The following is a 25,328-nucleotide window of genomic DNA, read 5'->3' as shown; positions in this document are numbered from 1 at the left end:
ACTGGTACCTTTTACACCGCAACCTATCTCTCAGGCATCCGGGCATCCCACCCTGCGACGGGAAGCTATAGTGCGGAGAAAGGTAGCAGAAATCAGTAACAATAAAGATGTAAAAATGACTGTGGTAGAAATGGGGAACAGAGAGAGAAGTATTTACAGGGCAATTCACACAAGTTATTGTGAACATGCCAATTTAGAATATTCCACTTTCATTTTTAATATTTGTTAGACAAATGGTAGTAACTCTCACAGGTTATTTCCCGACGAACTCAGCCAGCTGCAGGCTATGCAGCCAGAGAGCCTGACACCACGTGCCAGAAAGGTTTGGAAAAGTGTAAGAGGCGATTAAAACAGAAGTAGACGCTTGAGAGAGACTTTGGGACAGCCCGAAAAATACTTTTCAGGAATAAAGACAGTCCCTGAACGATACAGAAAAAAAGGAAGGAACGGAGTCTGACGTGCAACTGGGGCTCCATTTGAGGAATCCAACCCCAAAGGTCTATTGAACAAACATTTGCCAACACACTCTTGAGGCGTCTCTCTGGAAAGCGTGTGACTCTCCCAAGTGTCACGAGGAGAAGGTGGTCCACACGGGGCACCTCTGGAAGCTTAATTCACAATGAATCCACGAATATGCTCACATGCTACAAGGACTCCACAGAGTCCAACAGCCCACGAGACAGTTCAGAAGCTGGGCTTGTCAACATTAGAAGGCGTCATTTCATTTTGTCACCTTTCCAGATGAGACCGCAATGCTCTGGTGTTCAAGTTCTAGAGAGGTGGCACCTCTGACAGGATACTCAAGCAGCACCGTGCTGCGAACCTGACGCCAAACAGAATTCACCTACAGCAAACTGAACAACTTGGTTCAATGGACGCCAGCGACGGCCAGCACACCACAGGCAGCTGCCAGGCAAACCTGCCGCGCTACACCAGCACATCTTACCGTGTCGTTCCCGCGTTGGTGTTATTTGGCCTTTCAGCAAAGGCCACCAGCTGCAAGTAGCTCCGCAGAGCTTACACATAGATAATTGAGTAATCTAATTTTGTTTGTGACCTAAATCCTACTTGGACACGGAATAGATGAGGTAAAAGGTGGGATGCTTTTCAGTCGGTTGGAAACAGCAATTGAAAAACAGCGGCTTGGAAGTTTAAGAGCTCACCCTAACCGTGGCTTGTGCCCTCCACCCTCTGCAATGTCTGCTGCAGGGACAACAAAGTCAGCATTCGTTAATCTGGTCTAAGTCAGAAATAGAGTCTGAACTAATGAGAACCATGGTCTCAACTGACAGCTCTCCTCAGCCTGCCCTGTCAGCCAGCCCACAGAGCTCAGCGATCGCACACAGCCTTGCTGACCATGAGCAGGCGCGAGCTTCCCTGGAGTGGGGCATCAGCTGCCAGGAAGACACAACTTCTCCAGACTGCATCCTTTGAAGTAAGAATTTTACCCTACAACTACTCTCTGTAATTCAGGCTCTATTCTGCCTTTACCCTGTACAGGTCACGTGCAAATAACGTGCATCGCTGTCTACAGGCAGGCTGCGTTGTACGCCGTAACTAGACAACATCTCTCTCTGCACTTATAAAGTAGATTTGGCGGCAGCGGGCTCAGCAGAACTGAACGAGATGCACATCCTCCATAGCTCCATCAGTCGCAGAACCAGAACGGACCTTCCTTCCAAGCCCCTGCCTCGCTCCCTGCTACTCAACAGGTCATGCCGGGGCTCTGCCCACCTGCCCCACAGGATCCGTGCAGGAAAGCCACCCACGGTGCCTTTCAGTTGCCATAAGGGACGTCTCAGGCCTCAGCATCACCAGGAGGGCAGCCTTCAGGGAGCCAGAGCCCAAATACCAGCAACGAGAAAAGTACCTCTAGATTCTGATCTCATTCAAAGCTATCCTGAGTCAGTCTCCTATCTAAAGGTCACTTCAAAGCCCCCTGGTTTTAACACATGTTCTAATTCAAAAAATATTTAAGGCAAAACCCTAGCAGCACTAGAGACATAAGACGTTTTGCCACTGGCTCCAGTCTGAGCAGCTGTAGCCTCTGCTCTGCTAGTCTCCTCACTTGGTTTTCTGGTCATCCATGACAAAGATGACCTCCTCCTTCAAGACATCCCAACGCAGCTGGTAGTGGACATACTGGCAAGGGGGAAGAGGCGTCCTGGGCAGGGGGTGCTGTGGGCTGGGCAGGAACGGGGCAGGAGCAGCAGGGCCATGCCACCCCGTTGCCACTCAGCCACCGCAGTCCTCACCAGCTCTCAGCTCCATGGCCATCGCAGAGATGGCACAGCAAAGCTCAAAGGTCCCAACCAGTCAATGGCTCCTCCTGCTCCTGCACGTGGTCTCATGTTCTTGCGTGTTGCTCTGTATCTTGCCCTGGCACCCACCTCCTGCCGTCCCTGCGCAGCCCCGGCAGCACACTCATACATCCTGGAGGGACACAGCCCCAGCCTGAGATCCAAACCATAAGACATGGCTCAGAACCTCTGCAGATGGGAAAGAAAACACAAGGGGGAACAGGAAAAAGATCTGGGAACCCACGTCCCAACTTCCTATATTCTGTAGCGTTAATCTGTGCTTTCTCTCCCTGGAAATAGTATTCCAGGGCACAGCCTATGTATTATAAAAAGCCTCTACTCATGAGAGCAGCGAAGCTCTGGAAACAGGCTCCGGGCAGGAGCACAGTGAGCGTGACGTCTGCCGGGCTACAGAGGGCATTCTGTGCCATGGGATGTAAGGCAACTGGGAAGCACTGGTCAGAGTCTTAGTAATGTCATGTTTTGCAATTGGGATTCCATGGCCCTTGAAATGATGCCTCCAGGTAACACGCCGTTAAAACCAGGGAAACAGCGTGAATGACTGGAGTCAGAAATTGCGCACAGATCATCTGGGAAACCTCCTTGTGGAAACCACGCTGCGTCCCCTCTAGCCTGCATGTGCGTCACCCCTGCCCACAGGAGCTAAACTCCACCCCTGGCTTACAGGGATTCCCAAAATGGTTTCCCCCAACTTCTTTTCGAACACTACTGAGACCACTCAGACTGAGAAACAAACCCTAAAAAGAAAGCTGAATCGCACCTTGATGGTTCGTGCAGGGTCCACACCCATTTTACCAGGGTACGGAGCCTCAGCACTGAGGAGTAACAGGGCTAAACACAATAGCCTGAAATTTCCAAGGCCGCCTCTGGCACAATGTGCTGTTCCTCCTCACCGACGGTGCCTCTGCTCCGGTGGTGCAGGTTACATGGAGGTTTCTTCCCTCCCAACACACGCACGGGCACAGGGAGCCCCATTTGCTCCTTTGCTTTCTGTCTACACAGCAAGAAACTACACTCTTACCTGAACATCCACCAATCCAGACTGATCAGTTCCCCGACCAAAACCTGTTAATCAAGCAAAATACAGCTAATAGGCAAATTACACCTCGTAGCAGCTGCAGGACACTGCTGGCTGCCTCCTCTTGAGCCCCAGCCATTGCTCGGCACAGGCAATGGGCACTTGACAGGACCTTCTGTCCTCCTGGAGGGAGGAGCAACAGGACACCTCCAGATCGGTGGATCCAAGTCACAGAAACCCAAATTTCGTATGAGAAATTGACCTCTCTGTATCTTCAGATCCACCCATCTGGACCAACAGGGTCTGCACAGGGAAATCCCCAGCGCCGAGCCAGCACTCATCTCGGGAGGGCACCGAGGCCACTCCGCTCCATCAGGCTGGGGAAGAAAAGCAATTCAGTGAACAGAAACATGCCTTGCATCGGGAACCTTGCACCCGGTCCAGGAGGTCTGGAATATCCAATTCAAATCAGAAATCTAGAAACGTTTCTAGACAACAGAGGAAAAAACATTCCAGCCTCTCTGGGAAGCAGGCAGGAGATGCAGAGACATCCCTGCGATGCACCAGCCGCAAGACAAACACTCGAGAGAAGCGTGCAACCAGGAGATGTGAACGTTGCTTTTGAGGAACAGCATCGCATCCACTACGGACAAGACAAAGGACGTGAGGACGTATCCAAGCTTAGTGAGCCTCAACACAGAGAACGCAATCCAACCAACAGCATCCACCTCTGTCAAACAGAAACGGCTATTACAGCTTGTAGCCTCCTAAGGAAGCTCTAGCACAGACACATTACCATCATTTTTGACACCTGAACAGCTATCTCATCCAACCCAAACCACTTCGAAGCCTTCAGAACCAGTTATACCATTAACCAGCCCACCCCTGCCAACAACTGCAACTCCCACAGAGACAGAGAAGCACTGTCTTAATGGACAATGCTGACAGTCACCTGCACAAACATGAACCTTACGATGTCACTGACTAGCAACGAAAGCTCTTCTGTGCTATACAGGAGCCGCTGTGACTTCCAGTGAACCTGAGAGAGAAATCCATGTGCTAAACACAGAAAAGTCAAATCCCTACAGATGGCTGACGGTGGGAACTCGTTATCTGAGGCTTAGGTCCTTTACTTAATGGACATGGGGAGGTTTGAGAGAGGAAAGAGTCCCAGATGGGGTTCTCCAGAAAATTGTTATAAGGGTTTGATGATGTTGAGGGAGAGATACAAAAAGTGAATATATAAACACTAGCTCTACAACCAGTGAGAATACTCTATTTCAGATAGGAAAAGAGAGAGAAGGAGAGAGAAGGACTCACTGGAAAGGTCACTTGGGGTGGTAAGAAGAATCGTCTGAAGTACTCTCTAAAATTTCTAGATGCTGTAATTACTGTTGATAACTCATCAGAAACATATTTCTAATTCCATAAAAGCTTGCTTGAAAATCCCCAGCATAAAGAAGCTCCCAGAAACAGGAATGAACCCCGGAGGGTGCATCCTGGTGAAGCAGAAGGCACTGAGCTCAAGGAGAGAGGCAGCGACATGCAGAGCCGAGCAGAAGCAGCCAAAAACCAGGGACGCCCCGCAGAGTCCCAGCCACGGGGGGAGCTGCGGGTGCAGTTTCTGAGACTTGCCACTGACAAAATCTTGAGACCTGCTGGAGAACTTAGAGAGGAAAAATCTGGGACATGTCGGCATGCTACCTGCGTTCTGCCACACGTACAGGCTGTGGGTGCGTCACCCATCCCTCTAGATTGGTGGATCTGAGGATACAAAGCTAATATTCTCTGTGACGATGTACTACTGTTGTTCACTAGCGTCAGGAACAGCTCTGTGCCACACCTGCATTCAGACTTTGGATAAGGATATCCTGTAGCTGTCTGGGAAACTCAGTGAGAGCTAACCACTGCGTAACTCCCTGACATCTCTATGGTGGTAGAACGACAACCCTCAAACCTTTGTTTATTTTAGTGCTGGAAAAAAAAAATAATAATCTAGCACAGTTATATCCTTCACAGGTAACACAGAAACAAGAACTTCTCTCTAACAAAAAGTAATAAGCACTGAATAAAAAGACAGGGAAATGACAGTGAATAGGTCTGGAACTTCACTATAGGCGTATTTTGAATTAGCAGCTACAATTTATCTCAATTTAATCAATTCTGGAAGGCAATTGCTCCAGTGAAAAACAGAAAGATCCCAAATTTAACCTTTTTTTTTTTTAAATTCTGGGGAAAAAAAAATAAGCACAAACAAAACCAAACCAAAAAATCCTTTTACAGTGACAGATTTGACTGACCTACAAATAACTTGATTATTTTAAATTGCATTTAAAATAACACTGCACGTTGGCTAAATAATTTCAAAGTTGTTCCACTAGTTGTGCCTTCGGCTTTATACTCACATGTGTGGATTTTGGAAAGGAACTCCAGAAGTGTTTAGAGTAAATCTTGCTGTGGACTTGAAAGGTGGATTTGCAAAATTTAACTTCAGCGCTTTGCGTTTACCTGGGAGACAACGAACATAAAGTAAACTTTTTGTCAGCAACAAAATACTAAGAGCATCTGGAAATAAATAGGAAAAAAGTTAAACATATCGTAAGGAAAGGAAAAAAACATTTCACAACAACATTAGCAGATCATAGCTTGCGTTAGGGACACAGGGATGGAGAAACGGCGTCAGCTCTCACCCCAAGGTCTTCCCCCATCTCATTCCAAGTCAGTCGCCAAAGCAAGGTGTCCCAAGCACCTCCTGTGACAGCTGGAGTACCAGGACCAGCTGCCAGGGGTACAGGGCACCTCCACACCAGGGCCCTGAGCATCTTCCATGCATGCCACCGCCCCTTTCAACAGACCCGTGCTGGCAGGCTCAGCTGCAGCCGTGGTGGCAAAGGGGCCCGACCTGCACGGCGCAGCCTGGGCACGCCACCAGCCGCAGCGTGGGCGGCGCTGGGGAGGGGAAGGGCACCTTGAGATGTCTTTTATGTAACAGCTCAACTCTCGGAGGGCTGACGGGGTTCCTGACCCTCCTCAGCAATTGGAGATAATCAGGCTTGAGCGAGGATGGAGGAGATGTGCTGTGCGCTCCCTTCTGCCAAGTGGGACACCAAACAGAGAGCAAAATTCAGCCGGTCGGAGGGGCAACCAGGTGAGAGAAAGCTTTGCTTTGCAGCCAGCTGAGAAAACATGGGGAAAAAGAAAATAAACAGAAGGGTGGAAGTGGTCCTGGTCACTGCTCCAGCCACTGGCAGTGTATTTTTCATCGAAGTTGAGATGACCTGCTCAAGCAGCAGCAGGATCAGGGACTACGAAGGGAGATGGCCCTTCCCAGCCCTTCCACTGGGCTGCAGAAGACCCCGTCTTGTTTCTGTTCAGCCACAGGAAACCTGTGCTCCTCTCCACCAAAACACAGCAAGACAGGGGCCCTCTTCCAGCCCACCTTCCCAGGAGCCTGCGACTGAACCCCCCTGGGCTTCCCCCTGCCTGAGCGATGTCTTAACGACTCACTGCTGCTCATCCCAGGAGGCACCGGCCACCCAACCCTGGCCCAATACCTGGATTTCTCCAACACCCTTCCTTTGCCTGCACCCTACAGCAGGTGTCGTGTTCCCAGCCACCTCACAGCCCTCCTGGGAAAAGTCAGGAGGGACCATCCTGCTCTGCAGCATTCCTCTACCTTACACAAAGAGGCGTTTTGGATAACTCCAATATAAAAACAAAAAAGAGAAAAAAAATAGTTACTAGTCAAAGTACTTTACAGCAATTTCAGGGCATGAAGTATTAGAAGGATCACAGAATCATAGAAAGGGACCTTTAAGTTCATCGAGTCCAACCATCAACCTATCATGGCCAAGTCCAGCACCAAACCATGTCCCTCAGCACCACATCTACACATCTCTTAAATGCCTCCAGGGATGGAGACTCAATCGCTTCCCTGGGCAGCCTGTTCCAATGCTTGACAGACCTTTTGGTGAAGAAATTTCTCCTAACATCCAACCTAAACTTGCCCTGGCGCAACTTGAGGCCATTTCCTCTTGTCCCATCACCTGTTCCTTGAGAGAAGAGACCGACCCCCCCCTCAGCTACCCCCTCCTTTCAGGGAGCTGTAGAGAATGAGAAGGTCTCCCCTCAGCCCCCTTTTCTCCAGGCTGAATACCCCCAGCTCCCTCAGCAGCTCCTCACAGGACTTGTGCTCCAGAGCCCTCACCAGCTCCGTTGCCCTTCTCTGGACACGCTCCAGCCCCTCAGTGTCTTTCTTGTCGTGAGAGTTTCCAAGCTCAGGCTCTTACAGCACGTGGGCCCAACACAATGCAGAAGAATCACTTAAAAGAAGTCAAAGAGATCAATTCACCCTTATAAATGACCCAGAAACAAAGGAAGAGCTAACAAAACCAAAAAGGTGGTAAAACCAATTCTATTATTTTCTGCAGAACTTATCACCCCTCCACATCTTTGATGTCAGTCATCCGCAGTGTTCTGAAAGATAAGATGTTTGCATGACTAACGGGAATATTCATAGAATACAGAATGGTTTTGGTTGGAAGGGACCTTCAAAGATCTTCTAGTCCAACAGCCCTGCCATGGAGAGGGACATCTTTCACTAGATCAGGTTGCTCAAAGCCCCGTCCAACCTGACTTTGAACACTGCCAATGACAGGGCATCCACAGCTTCTCTGGGCAACCTGTTCCAGTGTTTCACCACCCCCACTGTAAAAATCTACTTAAAGACAACACAAACGATACCAGGGTGGAGAGCAATCTGTATCTCATGTCTGTCTCCTAAGAAGTTCTGCAGGGCTCGTCCGAAGCGCATGGCTGCAGGCAGGTCTGCCACTACCAAGGAGCCAAACGTTTCCTGGCAGGACCCTCTGCAAGCGCACAACCTGTCACACGGCCACAACACCACGCCGTCGCCTGACTGACCTCCGAGACCTCTTCTGACCACATCCCTGAGGGCATCTCCCTTCTTACGCAGAGCAGAACCAGACCGAGTTCACGACTGCCAAGGATCCAGGGGATGCAGACACTTACCAGCCATGTGCATACGCCTGAAACCTTCCCGGGCCCGTCTGCTCTCCCCAGGTCCTCCCCGCTGCTGTGCGGACAGGCGTGGGTGGTGGGGCCTGGCAGGTACCTGCAGATAAGGGTCATAGAGCCCCTCACTCACGTGCCCTGCTACCGCAGCATAAACGCTGCTCTCGGACTGGGTCCAGGGATTTACAGCAGCCCTCACTCTTCTGGCTTTGTTGTATTCACTTACCTGAAACACTCTCCCTCTTTCAAGGGCAATGATACAGTGACATAAGATTTTCCCTTTCTAACAGCAACATTTATACAACTTAGAAGAGCGTTTGTCTTTGAAGTATCCCAACACTGAAAATGACACAGTTAACTACAAACTCCTACCAAAAAAATCTCTTCTCAAAACCTACTCCTATTCTTACTACTTGCAAACTTTATACAGCAGATTTCCTCCTGTTTTCACAATGTGACAGAATATTTTTTTATCCCTGTTAAACGTCAGCCTATTGATCTCTACCTCAGTAGGTTTCTAAGAATAGTTCCAATGACATTGATCCACTATTGGATTTTCTACAAATCCAACAAATACAGAAGCATAAGCTGCCCCTGGAAGGCAAACAGGACGGTTTGCTTTTGCTCAGCCTATGAAGAAGGAACACGACAGGGGAGAAACATCCTGAGGAATACCGGGAGTTGCTGTTCAGTGCAAGCCACCCGTACTGTAAATGAAACAACACACTAAAATGCACTAGAAGCCTGACGAGAGTCAGAGCAAGCTGTCTTCTCCAGTTCAGCAGCCTTTCAAAAAAATTGAGTACTTCAAATATGGAGTCTATGAGTCTTGAGTTTCACTCCAAAAAAGACTTCTGACAGCTCCAAGCACCTATTCCTTACAGAAACTTCACTCAAAACTGACTGGAGACAATAGGGCCTCTTTACACCCAAGAGTTTTGCTGGTGATTTTGCTATGCAAAGGTTTAATTCAGAGCACTCCATTCTGCTATAATTAAGAAGTCCAGGGTTAACGTTGCTTCTGAAATTTGCGAATGCCCCTATTGCCGTCAAGGTTGTGTGTTCAAAACTGTCCTAAACTGTGCTGCAGAAATATCCATCGTATGTAAATTAAACATCCTTTAAAGGTTTTGCTAACTTAATACATAATTCTAATCATCGACCACCATAACATCTACTGCTCTGAGAACCGTAAAAGTAAACGCTACTGGAGAAGTAATGATTCGGAAGAAACCAAAACTAACTTTGGAACATATCACTTTTCCATAAGTTAGGTTAATCCTCAAAACCAAGCCTGAAACTATGAAGTTTCTTGACTTTGGGTCTTCCCAATTTTGACAAGAGGGTTTGTTCAGCTGTATATTAATGGTTATACTAAGTCCAGACTATATTTGAATGCAGGATGGCCTTGGCTTTGGCTGAGGTGAAGCACTAAGGGAAGTATTTGCTTGTGTTTTGAGGGAAATCTAAACAGTATTATGAAATAAATTATGTTGCTGTCAGAGAGGAAAAAGACAGCCGAAATAGCTTTCTGATTGTAAATAAGTTAATCTTGTAACCATGAGGACAGCAAACCTTATTTTAAATCACTGCAGCCATAAACGATGGTATTCTTGTTCTCAAATCCCTTTTTAAAAGGATGTTGTTGTTTCAGCAACAGATCACTGCGTGGAACTAATGTAAGGGACAGGTGATCCCTTGTGTCCTGCTACTCCACAAATGCACATCCTTTGGCCCTTCACAGACCACCACCAAAACGGGCACAGTGAAGAGTGGCCGGGAAGCCCTGCCAAGCCCGCTGGAGCCCCACCTACACAATGGCCACAGAAGAAGAATTCAGGCTCACAGCACACGTTTGTTTCTTGCCGTGCTGGTAAATGGAGGTCGGGTTAAGTATGTAATTACTTATGTACTGTTATCCATCACTAGGATTAATCCAAGCACTTGGCTCGCCATAAGGCTCTCATCCCTCTTTTTGAGGCCCCTTTACCACAAACCCAGCCAACCAGTCTTCACACAAGAAGAAACAGCTATCTGGTGGATAATGTGCAGTCCAGAAGTGTTCCTCCAAAGTTATATTTGTTATTTCTACCTTTACTTCACCCAGGACATCTTCAAGCCTCTGAGTCACCTCCTGTTGGAGAAAGCAATCCTAATTTCTTCCGAGAATTTCCTCACCCCCATCCCACACCTCATCACCGTTGCCAGCAACGTTCACATTACACGTAAGAAAGTGCTCACCTCCCAAGCAGTAAGATTTTCAAAATGGCAGTCATTTAATGTTTTGGGTTTTTTTTCCAAGGTTTCTGTCTTGCAGGAATACAAATTGATCCCTGCTCTCCACTTCCTTCAAATCTGCAATATCAACCTTTTGCTGTCACAGTGCGAGTGCGACGCTGTCCTAGCGCAAAGGTGACTGCTCTCTCTGGTCAGATGCTGAAGCCTCTCTGCTGTTTGGGGAGTAGCAACACACCAGGAACCAAGTTTACACCATTTCCTTACTCTACTATAAAGAGAAAAAAAGAAATACAACCACAGGAAAATGAGTGGTGGCAGCAAACAGCAGGAAGATGACCAACGGATTTGCAATAAGCCACGTAACCTTTTTACCTCTCCCTGGTAAAATTAAAACATGTCAACAGGGACATGAAAACAGGGAGGAAGGGATGTCAGGAGGCCAGATGGGTTGGGTCCCTTTGGGAAGAGTTGAATGTTTGAGGTTATCTTCTTAGAAGAAAACTGCAAAACATGGGGTCTGATCTCTACCAGGGCATCTCAAAGCAGAGCTGGTGCCAGCTCTCACCTGAGATGGAAAAAAAACCCGACACCACAAATCCCTCTGCTCTTCTAACAGCTCTCACTTTCCAAATTGTTAGATCTTGTCAGCTAACAAAATGCTCGCTTTGATGTAGAGACAGCAAAGGAACATTCACCCGTGTTCCGAGCTGCAGCCCCGCAGCTGCTGCCGTCCTGAAGGCGCCCGGGATCCACGGCTCCCTCTCTCCATCGCTGCCAGCGCAGCGCTGCCTGCCGCAGGCCCCCCCAGCCACTCCCTCCCAGTCCCACTGCCGTCCTTCCCAGCCTCCCTCGCGGATGTACTCCAAATTAGCACGATCGCTTTGGGAGTAAAGTAGCTTTCCAGCCTTGCCTTGCAGACAACCATTTTTCAAGAAAAAACTCATCAAATTTTGAAACAAAACACAAAGAACTTCAGCCTATAGCTCAGTTTATTTGGGGAGCCTGAATGAAAGAAGCCTGGGCTTTGAGTTACTAGTTTTAAGAACTGTAACTACAGAAACTCTCTTTCAAGGTTACGGGTATTTTCAGTACGTCTGTCTGTTACTGACATTTACTGCCTTTTAACGAAACCTTCAATTCAGTATAATACAAGAGTCCGCATTCAAATTTTGTGTGAGGATTTTGCACTGCTGGAATGTGCTAAATATGCCCGTTTTTAGAAGTCATGTCATTAGAAAGATTATTTATCCCTAATTCACCTACAGCCCCACATGTGCTTCCACTCAGGGAGCACAAAACCACACAAGCCCAGAACAGCCAGGACTCTGGAAGGGCCACCAGCCATCACCATCACGAAACCCCTAGAGAGCAAAACATTTGTACTAAACACAACATCAGCAAGACACCTCGGTGATTTAAGGCCGGGAGGTGGCTCACGGTCGCGCAGACGCTCCCGCACCTCGCGGCTTGCAATCCATGATTTATGCTGCATCCAACAGCACTTGCAACAGCTTCTATAAATACCTCCACCGTGAAGCCTGGCTACAGTAGGTTAGGCTTTGAGTGCAAGAAATTGCAATCAGATTAAGATTAGTTCCCTCAGACTGGAAATGCCCAGCAGTAAAGACCCAAGAACGAAGTCTCTGAAAGCTCCAAAATCCACCGTTAACCTTTAGTATTTCTTACACTGATACTGCCCTGGCGTGGAAATACCATTTGCATGAATAGCCATAAACAGAGCTCAAACCACCCGACTCCTGGGAGCAGACCAGCTGTGGCAGAAGAGATTAAACGTGTGCCCGGGCGTGCGCTGGGTGTGAATGCAGGAGGCCGGGGCTGCAGTGTGCAGGGAGGCGCCAGGCCATGGCCGGCAGCTCTGCCTGGGGAGGAGAGCGGAACCCCGGCGTTAGACGGCAGCTTCCCTCCCAAACCCCAGCTCGGGCAATGTCTCGCTGGAGAGCGTTATTTAACACGTTGCTCATAGTCGTAGTCCAACGCCAAACCCATGAAACACCAATGGAGAGAAGCTGGAGGGTCTGGGTGTCCCCGGCACCTCCAACCGGCCAGCAGCTGGGCCGGCGGGCCATGGGACAGGGGTGCTCTCAAACAGCACTGCGTTTCCATCACAAATACTGCCAAATGTTCACGCTACCTCTGTCTGAGGCAGCCGCAGTATAATCCCGTAGGAGACCGCACCGGAGCAGCTGTCAGAAGGAAATGGTGACCCCACCCTGGGAAATTTATTGCAAGGCACCTGAAGCCCTTCCTGATGTAAAACAATGATAAATTATGCAAAGGGCCGTGCCAGGTACTTTTTCATTATGAAACGGCACAGCAAAAATTATAAAATATACTGTAGGGAGGAGGACTGGGGAAGGGGTCAGTTAATTTTTTATTTTTTTTTCCTTTTTAATTTTGGGAGACTGTACTTAGACTAAAAGCAAGGAAAAAAAATCTGCCCTTGAGGCCTTTGCTTAAGGTCAATGGAAAGGATTTAGTTTCTTTGGATAAAGCAACAAGTATGTTTCCATCATCCCTCTAGCTACCTTATGCCAGAAAAGTGGCAATGTCAATCACAGCCTGCATCCCACCGGCTCTGATAAACACCTCGGACCCAGTCGCTGAGAGCCCTGCAGCCACGGATCGGGAAGAAAAGCTGGAACCAGAGGACTGGGGGGGCTTTTTCCATCTTAAGGCACAATTATTCTTGGGGGAGCAACCGATTCTGTCCACCTTGGCATTAGTATATCAGGTTTTTTAAATTCTGAAGACAAAAGAGACCACAAGTGGATCCTGCTGAAAGCAAGAAACAGCACAGGGATTCAGGAATTGCTGCCCTGACATCCGTAGGGAAGGACAAGGAAAACCCTCGGCCACCAAGCCAGGAGGCATCTCCTGACACAGCAGGTCTGGATTTCCTAAGTGTAATTGCTGATAACTCTCTAACAGAGGAGAGGTCCACGGGGCGGTGACTCAGTGATGTCTCAGGTGGGATTAGCAGAGCAAGTCTGGACTCACTTAAGCAAAATGTTCCCCAAGATGCCAACAGAAATGAGGGAAGCATCTGACTCCTCCTCCTGCACACGTCTTCCTCTCTTGCTTCTCCCAAGGGCTGTCACACAGGTTTCCAGCCCTCTGCTCACCACGTTGTCACTTGCTACCTCTCAGGAAGAAGCTGTGAAAGGGACTTCAGCGTCCCTGTCCCTGCCTTCCCCCTGCCCAGCTCCCTCCCTGTCCCGGCACTGCTCTCCCCCACCGCCAAACATTTTGCTCCACGCCCTCGCGGCACAGGAGGCTTCATTTTTGTCTCTCCCCGTTAAGCCTCCTAAACCAAGGGGGTATTTGTTGAGGTTCGTATCACCTCCGGGGAAGTCACTGACTGACAAAGCACTGCTTTTCTACAAGAGGTTTTGGCCCAGGGTCAGTCAGGCAACACCAAACCCAAAAGATACGGATCCCGGTGCAACTCTACATTCACGTTGCCCCCTAAAACGAGCCCTTGGCAGCCTCTGTGCAATGTGTGTAGGCACCAAAGCACTACTACAGGCCACAGCCAGGCCATCTGCTCAGGTGGGAGCTGGGATGGCGCTGCAGGACAGGACACAACCTTCTCCCTCAGCAGAGGGCCAGGCAACCTGAGATGCAGCTCAGCAGCACAGGGCGAGCCAGAAAGGCAGGCACCAAAGAAGTGGGCAAGGCCAGCACCGCGCGCCCAGCCAGACCTCAGCCAAAGGCCCACCTAAGGATGCCACCACTGCAATGCTGTCTCCTTGCTTCACCTTTAAGCCACGAGAGTGGCGCATGGTGCACACACACATGGATGCCATCACTGCAATGCTGTCACCTCGTTTTACTGTTAAGCCACATGTAGCACACGCATATAGGGCATATTTAAGAAAATGGATTGAGTTGTTTTGAAACAACAACCAGTCAAACTGGGCAAGAGAAGGCCGAGAGGAACATCTCAGGAACCCTTCAGAGTCGGGGGAAAAAGAATAGTCACCAGCACGTGTTACCTGTCACCGACTGGCTGAATAACAGAGAGAGTGCGTATGTGTGTGAAAATGTTAAAGCTGCACTAACATGCACAAATAAAACATTGCAAACAACCTGTGATAGGGTGAAGAGACTCCTCCCAGAGCAAGCTTTTAACACGCTCCAAACTCCACCCGGCAGGGGCACTGCTTTGATCCCAGCATCAGGCTGCCTCTCCTCTTGGCCACTATTTCCACAAGAAATAATCCTTTGCAATGCAAGGGAGCAGATCTCCGTGGCTGAATCCAAAACTTTGCAATATATGCTGATTTTTCCACATACTATCACCTCATATCTATGCATAGCTAAAAATATGCCAAGCCAAATTTTCAAGTTTGGATCTGCTTCATTTAAGCTGGTTTCTTGCTTGTGAGCTCCCAGGTGTCCTAGGAACATCTAGTCATTGCTTTTACAGACTTAGAGAGGAGCTGAGCCTTTCTGAAAACCTGGTCTCAGCTGCAGGGTTCTTTAAAAAATATTTATCTATCTGCATCGTGTTGCACTGGGAAAGATTTCAGTCTGGATCTTAAAAACATGTAGGAACACGTGGTCCCAAAAAAGTTTTTAGTTGTCTTTGAAAGTACTTTCTTTTTTTCTTACTACTTTTAACTTCTTCAGAGAACTTTTACAAACTAAATCCAAGGCAATTTTATGATAAGCTTCCAAAACAGTACCTGTACATTGGCAATGATCTATTTTTATACTTCTTCAATTCGTAATTTCAGAAAAAAGGTGTTTTAATACAAAAGGTAAGAGCTAGACCCAAAGACACAGAGCGTAAGAACAGCTGCAGCAGCCCATCTAGCACAGTGTCCTGTGCCCACCATGCCCCCGAGAAGATGCCAGCAAAGAGGGCAATAACCAACTCCATGACATCCTTCTTTCAGGTATTCTCTCAGCCTCCAACCCCTTTCAGCTCAAGGACCTCCTCAGCCAGCCACGGTATCCCTGCATTTAATAACCATTAACAACACATTATCATAGAGTCATAGAATGTGTTGGGTTGGAAGGGACCTCTCAAGGCCACCTAGTCCAACCCCCCCGCAGTCAGCAGGGACATCTTCAACTGGATCAGGTTGCTCAGAGCCTCATCCAGCCTGGCCTTGAAGGTCTCCAGGGATGGGGCCTCCACCACCTCTCTGGGCAACCTGGGCCAGGGTCTCACCACCCTCAGTGCAAAGAACTTCTTCCTAATGTCTGACCTAAACCCGCCCTGCTCTAGTTTAAACCATTGCCCCTCGTCCTTTCGCTACATGCCCTTGCAAACAGCCCCTCCCCAGCTTTCCTGTAGGCCCCCTTCAGGGACTGGAAGGAACCATTGCTGGGTTTTACTTCCTTGTTTGTATTCCATCCTCTTGTCTTCCTGGGAGCTTTTGGTTCCCGTCATGTCAAGCTGGCAGGAGTTCGCACAACACAACCCTTGGCTCTCCAGCCCTCAGACACGAAGGGACTTTGTGCAACACAAGCCCAACCCAGCAGCTCATCTACATGCAGCAGGCTGTCAGAAGACACAGGAGCTGCCACCTGTGCCCACCACCCTGTCACCATCCGCCCTCTCCCCTCATTGCGTGGGTCCTTCCCTGGCACTTGCATTTCAGACACAACATGAGGCTGTTGAATTTCCACAGTCCAGTTCGGCGCAGCAGCAGCATCGACCTCACCATGGCCACACAACAGGTCTGGTCGCCTCTGCTGGGTCCACACATGCTCCTGCCCTGTCTCGCAGGACAGCAGACCCTCCATGCCGCAACGGACACACGCAATCCAGCACCGGGGTCTGCCCAGCATGCTTTCACATGGCCACAAGTCCCCTGCTACCATGTCGTAGCTCTTCTCTGAGCACCATAATTACTTTGCTTTTCAAGGAATTGGAGAGGGGGAAAAATGAAGGAAAATTCACACTGTGAGGCATAAAAATAAGCAGCAAAAAACCTAAAAACTTAAGCAAACTTTGGTTTATTTTCCATTATTTTGTTCAAACCTTTCTTCTTGCTGAAATCCAGCAGAAACAGCCAAACACGTCTCTAAGTCCAGTTATTTCTCAGCACCAAAATAATGCACTTCTAATGAGCACCTCAGAGGCCCGACTAAACATCACACCACTATATACTGCGAACACCAGCTGTTGGGTTCTTACAGGAAAAAAAAAGTTACCATCTTGTGCACTCATAAAAATTCAAGCTTTATTCTGTCTTCTGAAGCCTTCAATACGAATTAGTAATATGCTGTGAAGCAGAGCCTAGCAAGGAGCCCTCGTTCCACACTGCTGAGACATGCACGGCAATGCCCGACGATCAGTGTTTCATAGAATCATAGAATCTTCATGGTTTGAAAGGACCTTTGAGATCATCGAGTCCAACCAAACAACCTACAATCTCTGCCGCTAGAGCATGCCCTGAAGTGCCAAATCTAGACATTTCATAAACACCTCTGGGGATAGTGACTCAACCCCCTCCCTGGGCAGGCTGTGGGCTACTGACCACTCTTTCAGTAAAGTAATTCTTCCTAATATCTAATCTAAACCTCCCCTGCCACAACTTCAGCCCATTTCCTCTGGTCCTGTCATTATTCACCCGGGAGAAGAGGCCAACACCCACCTCTCTCCACCCTCCTTTCAGGTAGTTGTAGAGGGCAATGAGGTCTCCCCTCAGCCTCCTCTTCTCCAAGTTAAACATGCCCAGCTCCCTCAGCCTCTCCTCACATGACCTGGTCTCCAGACCCCTCACCAGCCTGGTCGCTCTCCTCTGGACACGCTCCAGCACCTCAATGTCCCTCTTGTACAGCGGGGCCCAGAACTGAACACAGCACTCGAGGTGAGGCCTCACCAGTGCCCAGTACAGAGGCACGATCGCTTCCCTACTCCTGCTGGCCACGCCATTCCTGATACAAGCCAGAATGCTGTTGGCCTTCTTGGCCACCTGGGCACACTGCTGGCTCATGTTAAGCTGGCTCCACCAGCACTCCCAGGTCCTTTTCTGCTGGGCAGCTTTCCAGCCACTCTGCCCCAATCCTGTAGCGTTGCTTGGGGTTGTTGTGACCGAATGCAGGACCTGGCACTTGGCCTTATTAAACCTCATACAGTTGGCCTTGGCCCATGGATCCAGCCTGTCCAGGTCCCTCTGTAGAGCCTTCCTACCCTCAAGCAGATCAGCACTCCCACCTAGCTTGGTGTCATCTGCAAACTTACTCAGGGTGCACTCAATCCCCTCATCCAGATCGTTGATAAAGATATTAAACAAAACTGGCCCCAAAACCGAGCCCTGTTCCAACCGAATCTGCAGCTTTAACAGCCTGGCAGCATCAAAGCCTCTTCAGAAAGATGCACAGTGATGGCACACTTGCTCAATGTTTCCATTCAATGGCCAAAAGACCTGAAATGCCAGGAGCGAACCTCGCTGCTGTGCTGGAAGGACAGAAGGCAGCAGGTACCAAACCTCTTCCATGCCTCAACCGAAGGCTGGACCAGCGAGGGACTCGGTCACAGCGCTGCCGCTGTCAAGGGCTTGGCAGATGCCAAAACTGCCTCTAACAGGCCAACAGCGGTCTGCTCTCATACTTTTTGTGGATACTTACCTATGTGGCAGAAGTCTTCATTTTCGTTAACCAAGATAATACAGATGGAAGCGTTACAACGTTTACATTTCTTCCCAAAGGAAGACCTGGATAGTTGCGCACAACCAACTCTGCCCGTGAACTAACAGCCAAGGGATCTGCAGCAACAAACTCCACAGACTTTGGTGTATCAGTTGATGCAACTCTAAACACAGAACTCGCACCTGCTTAGGGCAGAGGGGATGGATCTAAGAGGATACAAAAAAAGAAAATATAACTACTGATCTTAATATAGCCATTCCTAATGAGAGCACAGACTGCGCAGAAAGTAAGAGTATAAAGAAATGAAGAGCTGCACCACATTAACCTGCAAAGCAGGAAGCTGATGGTTTTGTGGTTTTCCTTTTCTGGGTGGTTCCAGACAAGTAAAATCCCAGTGTTTCTAGCTAGGATGAAACCAAGCCCCTGAAGAGCTTGGCTCCAGCACATGAATCACAGTCAGGAGGTAACTCCTCTCGAGAGCTCTGGTCTCCTTCTACCACCCAGCCCAAAGCGCTCTGCTCCTTGGCACGCAGTCACCTGAAGCAGGACCCACAAGCAGCCAGTGTCGGCCAGAAGTAACGTTTACTTGTGTAAGTCCACGGCCACTGCTGGCCATCCTTCTGTCTAACCAAACTTTCTTCTTCCAGAGCTTGAGGACAAGGAAACAGAGACTAAACAAGCAGGGCTATAAACTACAGCAAATAATTCCAATTCCTGATTTACGGACAAAAGCTGGTAAGAATCACCTCAGCTTTATTCTGCTGATACTTGAGAAACAACAAGACAGTTCTTCAGCGAACTGTCTCTAACTGTGAAGTGGTCCTCTCACCATGAGACATCCAGCAGACACTTTTCATGCTCCGCCTCTAGCTAACTGCCAGCGTTAGCCCCTGGCACATCTATAAACAAGACATGTTACATATCGCGAAATGCTGTTTTCCCTCCAAAAGGTATATTCCTAACCAGGCATATACATCCTCTGTTTTGGTCTTATTCCTGCGCTACAGCAGACAGCACTGTAATCCAAATTGCTTACTTTAAAAAAAAAAAGTAAAAAAGAAAAACACTTTTTTTTTTAAACAAATTAAGTTTCAAAAAATGTGTTATTCTGGTTTTAAACACAGTCTCAAAAATTAATAAGGTCAGTTTAGCAAATTTAGCAAAACCAGCCTTGTTAAAGCAAGCAACTTTCCCCTAACGCAGAAAATCCATGTTTGAAATGGAAAGGTTATTGGATTCAAATAAGCCAGTTTTCACACCGTTTAAGAAGCTCATTAGATCAGACTCTCCTTTGAGTTGTTCTTGATTTCTTTTTTTTTTTTTTTTAATTTTTGTTTTTATTTCCTCATATCTGATGATTGGACTGCTTCCATTTCTTGTATTCAATGTATTCAACCAGAAAGATAAAATAGTCATTTCACCAGTAATTAAACGCATAAAGCAGACGTTTTTTGGAACATCACCACTTTAGCTCTACATATTGGTTACAAAAGAAGAAAACTACGCACACTGATTTCTCCTGTCCTGTATGTTAAGATTTATAGTACAAGAGAAGATTCTTGATATAAAAAACCCAAAGTCAGTATCCTGAAAAATCTGTTCTGGTACATACTAGGAAAGAAAATATGAATCAGAAATATCTTCTGACAAAAAGCCCTGTTAAAGCTGTATCTTTCTTCACTTATAGGTTGTATGAAAATTGCCCCCGAGATGATTAAATCAGGTTTCTGGCAGCAGTGGGGCCAGCGATGCTGATATAATTCAGAATATTCTTGAATAACACATATACCACCCATTAAACCCCCTAAATACGACCCATGAAGTACAGGACAGGCAGAAAACTGTATAATGTGACACGTTTAAGTCTCACGTGTCCCTTGAAGGGCACTTTGTACCCAACACTGGAAAATAACAGTCCTGAAAGGTTAGCAAAGCGGTGCTCCAGAGCACAAAAAGCTACATGAAGTTGATTCATTCTCAAAACAAAACCCGAGAAAGTCGCTGAAGTGAAGCCCAATAAAAGTGCAACCCTTGCTGCCATGGAAATACAACAGCTGCCACCCCAAAAAGTGTCACTGCACACACACAGAGCATTTTAAAAAAACCAACAACAACAAACTGCCACAGTAGCCAAAGCACTGAAACAGCTAGCCTACAAAAATAGACTTGTTCATGGCATTCCTTTAGTGCTACGGGGCTTCTTCTTTGGAGAAATAAAATTACACTGGGAAATGATCTTGATATCAAAGTCTGGGAAATGCCCTTCTAACTGTTTTGATATTTGCGATCCCAAAAGAAACAGCAAAAAAAATACGAAGAAAGAAAGAACGAACAGCCCCCGACCCTTTCCTTTTTGCTATACGGACTTGTTAGCAAACAACACATGGGGAAGCAGCCCCCCGGGAGCCGGGCTGCTCCGGAGAGGGCCGGTGGGCGCAGGCAGAGCCCAGCGCGAGGAATTCCCTGGGGATGGGAAGGGGATTTAAGCCCGGGAGGGTCCACGTGGCATCCAGCAGCAGCACCCCAGCACCCAGAGCAGAACCACCAGCAAAAAGCTGCTCCCTTGAGGTCAGTGGTGAGCGGGTCACGTTGGAACCTTCCCCCTCGTTCAGAGTTTATTACTAAACCGGCTGCTGCCTGCTCTCACATACAGCTCAACAGAACGTCGCCAGAGCTCGCGCCTCGGTGACAGCGCGCAGCTTTCCCTGACGACTCAGTAAGGCAAAGCTGCCGTCCTGAACCCAGACACCTGCTGCTGGTTTTCCATGAAAGAGATGCAGAGAGCTGGGGATCAAATCCTGCCGCTTCTCGACAGCTTACAAGAGAAACTCAGACACCTGTGTGACACTCCTCTCATTTACAACAAACAGAGGACCCTCCTCTGCACACCCTTCACCCTCCCGCACGGGGAACAGCAACCACCTTTTCCCTTCTCGGCGCAAAAAAAACACCTTCAGCTTAAAGGCTAGATGGTGTTCCTCTGGCAAAGAAATGGATCCACAGCAGAAACCGTCACTTACTGGGAGGGGGCAACAGGCACATGCCACCCAGTGCCAGACCCAGAGAGACCCCTCCTGCCCTCTGCCAGCACCACCTTCGCTCCAACATCTACTGAGCACCGGAAAAATCAGGTATTTGCTCTGTCAAGAGAGTCTTGAGTACCTTCCTAACGGTTCGCTTCTTGATTCAACCAGTTACAATCTAGAGGGGAAAAAGCCACCCTGTCCTCTTGACGGCTCTCGGGGTGACATCCATCCTCGTCTCTGCTGGCAGGAGGGTGCTGGAATCCGGCCCCGCCACACCACAGGCTCCCCCCATCCTGCCCAGACCCCCTCCCGGAGCCACGCGCGCTCTCCCAGGACCTTAATGCGTTAGGGTGACGCTTCTTGTTGACCCAATTCAGATCCTTCATCTATACTTTCAATGGTGGAAAGAGAGGAGATATAGATTGGATATCGGGAAGAAATTCTTGGCTGTGAGGGTGGTGAGCCCCTGGCCCAGGTTGCCCAGAGAAGCTGTGGCTGCCCCATCCCTGGAGGGGTTCAAGGCCAGGTTGGACGGGGCTTGGAGCAACCTGGTCTGGAGGGAGGTGTCCCTGCCCAGGGCAGGGGGTGGCACTGGATGGTCTTTAAGGTCCCTTGCAACCCAAACCATTCTGTGATTCAATGACTAACTCCAGGGAACAGCCGATTGAACATACTTTACACAGGTTTCCAAAGCAGCGAGGAAACCAGGCCAATTGCAACGTGCAAGGAGACGCTCTTCTCCCTTAGCAGCACATGAAACCTTCCCTGGAATAAAACTCAGGTCACATATGACTTCAAGCATTCAAACCAAGACAACCTACCCTTGGATGCACACTGGCAGCTGCTCTTACAGAAACACACGTCATGTCTGTCACAACACCTCTTGGGGATGAAAATCTGCACTATGCAGGAGCTCCCCGGCAGCAAAAGGAAGCCATGTACAGCACCATTTTTAAAACCGCTCTTAGGTATTCTCCCCATTTTTAAGGTAAAGCACAGTGCTCTGGCAGGCAGCTGCGAAAGGCAGGTTGCTCTTTTTTACCAAGATGATGAGGGGACTGGAACATCTCTCTGATGAAGAAAGGCTGAGGGATTCGGGTCTTTTTAGTCTGGAAAAAAGACAACTGAGGGGGGACCTTATCAACACTTATAAATACTGAAAGGGGGGTGTCAGGAGGATGGGGCCAGGCTCTTTTCAGTGGTGCCCAGGGACAGGACAAGAGGTAACGGGCACAAACTTGACCATAGGGAGTTCCACCTAAACATGAGGAGGAACTTCTTTGCTGTGAGGGTGGCAGAGCCCTGGCACAGGCTGCCCCGAGGGGTGGTGGAGTCTCCGTCTCTGGAGACATTCCAAACCCGCCTGGAGGCGTTCCTATGCCACCTGCTCTGGGTGACCCTGCTCTGGCAGGGGGTTGGACTGGGTGATCTCCAGAGGACCCTGCCAACCCTTGCCATTCTGTGATTCTGTAAAGTATTGGTTTAGGGCTGGTTTTAATGCCTTTCAGCCTCCTAGGTCTGCCACACCCGAATTGCAACCTCCTTGGAGTCAGACAAGCTATTTTATTGGAAATATTTTACAGCCTTGCCTGCCGCGAGGGTCCGTGATGGAGCCCCCCACGCGGGGAACGCACAGGGGGTTCCTCCACCAGCAGCCCCACAGGCTGCGGCACACCACCGCTCCAGGACAGACCGCACTGCAGTCAGAAGCTGGAAACTCTAACGCATTTTCCCTTCAAAACTACCAGCGTCATAAATCCACGGTGATGCTGGAGGGTTTTTTGTCGCCTGCTCTCTTGAAGTCCTTACGGCAGCAGCAGCCCCAGCACTGTGCTGTGCAGTCTTCTCCTGCCACCAGCAAAACCGTTCACATGTTTTTCCTACCTTTCAGATAACCACCACAGCCAACCGAGCTGTTCAGAAAGGAGTCACTGCTTATTTGGTGCTCAGCTTACGGCAGCCTCAGAGCCCGTCCACCCCTGCAATGGGAAACAACAAATTCCCTTCCGTAAGGCCCCATTTGTTACCAGTTTGCTTCTGGGGCTACCTAACATCAGAGTCAGCTGCTGAGCTCTGGACAACATTATTTCGCAGAACCCTCTGATGACAAACCTCTTTTTTTTTTTTCCTGAAATATCATTTATTGAGGATTTTTTGCTTTGTAGCAGATGTCAACCCCTCCAACGCACCTGGACTGCCTATGCCTGACAGAAGATCCCAGCGCCAGATGAAAAGCACTTGCTGGGGAAGTAACTAAAAACCCTGCCAAAGCTTTTACAGTCTTCTTAACGTGCCAGGCAACCGGGAATTGGCAAAAAGACTGATGCAAAAGTAAGCCATCATCCTCAATAAATATTAGTCAACCTCCTTAAGCAGCCAAGGTTCGTATAAGACATCGCATGCCAGCTGTTCCCAGCAGCAAGTCCTGTCTGCAGCTCGGTCTCACCTGCGGAGCCGTTACCGCAGCTCCGCCGGCCAGGCCCCAGCGGAGCCCGCACGCCCCGGCACACGCTGCTCTTCCACCTCTTTTCACATCTCCATCACGGTCGTCTCAGGGATTTACCAGAAAGGTCTGCAAGTCTAACTCCAGTCCTGCCACACAGCTCTAGCTTGCAAAAGAGATTTGCGATTCCCGCTTCAAACATCAAGTTCCCTAAAGATTTGTATATCCTGTGCCAATAGAAAATTGTATTAATAACAAAAAAAAAAAAGCACACATTTCCCAGCCCTGTCGTAGGGGAGCAATTCTGACAGACAGGCTCACTCTGGGCTGTAACACCGGGGCACACGTCCCTCTCAGCTCTTCCAGGACAGAAAAGCATCAGTCTGTGAAAAACTATGGACAACAATGGGTTTTCTATACGCAGTATCTCAGAAGAAACGTGTGAACAGGGGTCCCCAAGTATACCCAGATAATACCCGAAGACACCGACTGTATAAGAAACATTAACAACTGAATCTCCAGGATATTAGAACAGCTGTAACAAATACGCACATTGAGCGTAAATAGGAAAAAAATCTAAAGGCAAATTGAAAGAAATGCAGAGTCAGACGATTTCTACAATTCAGATTAAAAAGAACAAGGGACGGGGGCGGTGGGGGGAGCAGAGACTTGGTTTCTAATAAATCTCTCGCCTTCCACAGAGGGTACTCCGAGCGGGCGCCTGAGCCGTGCACAGCCTCAGCCAGTGACAGAAAACAGAGATGAATCCTACCAAGCTCCCCGAGTCCCCGGGACAACGTCTCGGACCTCCCTGCCTGCTCTCACCTCCCAGGAAGAAGCAGGGCCGGAGGCGGCCCCTGCGAGGAGCCAGTGCCCGTGCTGCCTGCTCTTCCGACAGAAATCGGGTGTTCCCCCTGTAAGGTGATGATCTCCCTCGCTGCCACATAAAAGGATGCAAGCGGGCAGGCCTTCGCTCAGTGGACGTTTTAACAAGTGCAAATCAAACTGCCAAATCCCACCTGGCTGGTGGGTTTTTTAGCAATTTAGGAGGCAGCGAGTCGCCGGTGCTCCATACACTGCATCGACACTTAGTGTGCCGGGATGGTCACGGAGCGCTGCTCTTCTCTTACAGGTAACACTGAAGGCATAAAGCCACCTCAGCAATTAGTGACCTTTTAAAAGCCTTAATTGAGCTTTTCCTTCACTAGCACTGGGAAAAATGGAGGCTCTCTTAGGAGCAGGACTGCCGCAACTGGTTAGTTGGAAGAAAAAGCAAAATTCCCAGTACCAAGACTGATGAAAAAAAGCACGGTAATACTAAAAAAAAAAATGCATAGCTTGCTTTGCGCCTTTTCACAGAAGTTCATCTGAAAGCCTAAAGCAAGACAGACATTCACAGAAAGTCAAAGCAGCGCATCACTTAAGAATCATGTTTTATGTTTCAATATTAACTCTAAAATGACAAATAAAATGACTTTTTTAGGTCAAACTTTAGACTGCGTTGCTTTGGATATAGAGCAATCCCATCATGTCAGGATCCATCACTTCATAAACCAATCCCGAGGGACTGCACGTCCCAACAGAGCAGCAAGGGAGCAGCGCCGGGACCCACAGGCACT

General features: G+C 48.7%; 1 protein-coding gene across 4 annotated transcripts in view; it reads right to left on the bottom strand.

Moving 5' to 3' along the window:
- The window catches only part of MAP2K4 (mitogen-activated protein kinase kinase 4), a 106,519-nt gene that overhangs the window by 62,867 nt on the left and 18,324 nt on the right, over window positions 1–25,328 (bottom strand). For 2 of the 4 annotated variants that reach the window (XM_074607131.1, XM_074607130.1), the window contains exon 2: window positions 5,745–5,847. The exons of 1 other annotated variant lie outside the window; for it this stretch is intronic. In XM_074607131.1, coding sequence (XP_074463232.1) covers window positions 5,745–5,847 — 103 coding nt within the window. Of the gene's footprint in view, window positions 1–5,744; window positions 5,848–6,307; window positions 7,412–25,328 lie in introns of those variants that run through there. One more of the 4 variants, XM_074607132.1, reaches the window with a different exon arrangement.

This window comes from Larus michahellis, chromosome 14, assembly GCF_964199755.1.
Source record: "Larus michahellis chromosome 14, bLarMic1.1, whole genome shotgun sequence".
Taxonomy (NCBI): domain Eukaryota; kingdom Metazoa; phylum Chordata; class Aves; order Charadriiformes; family Laridae; genus Larus; species Larus michahellis.
This window is presented reverse-complemented; position numbering and strand designations above follow the sequence as displayed.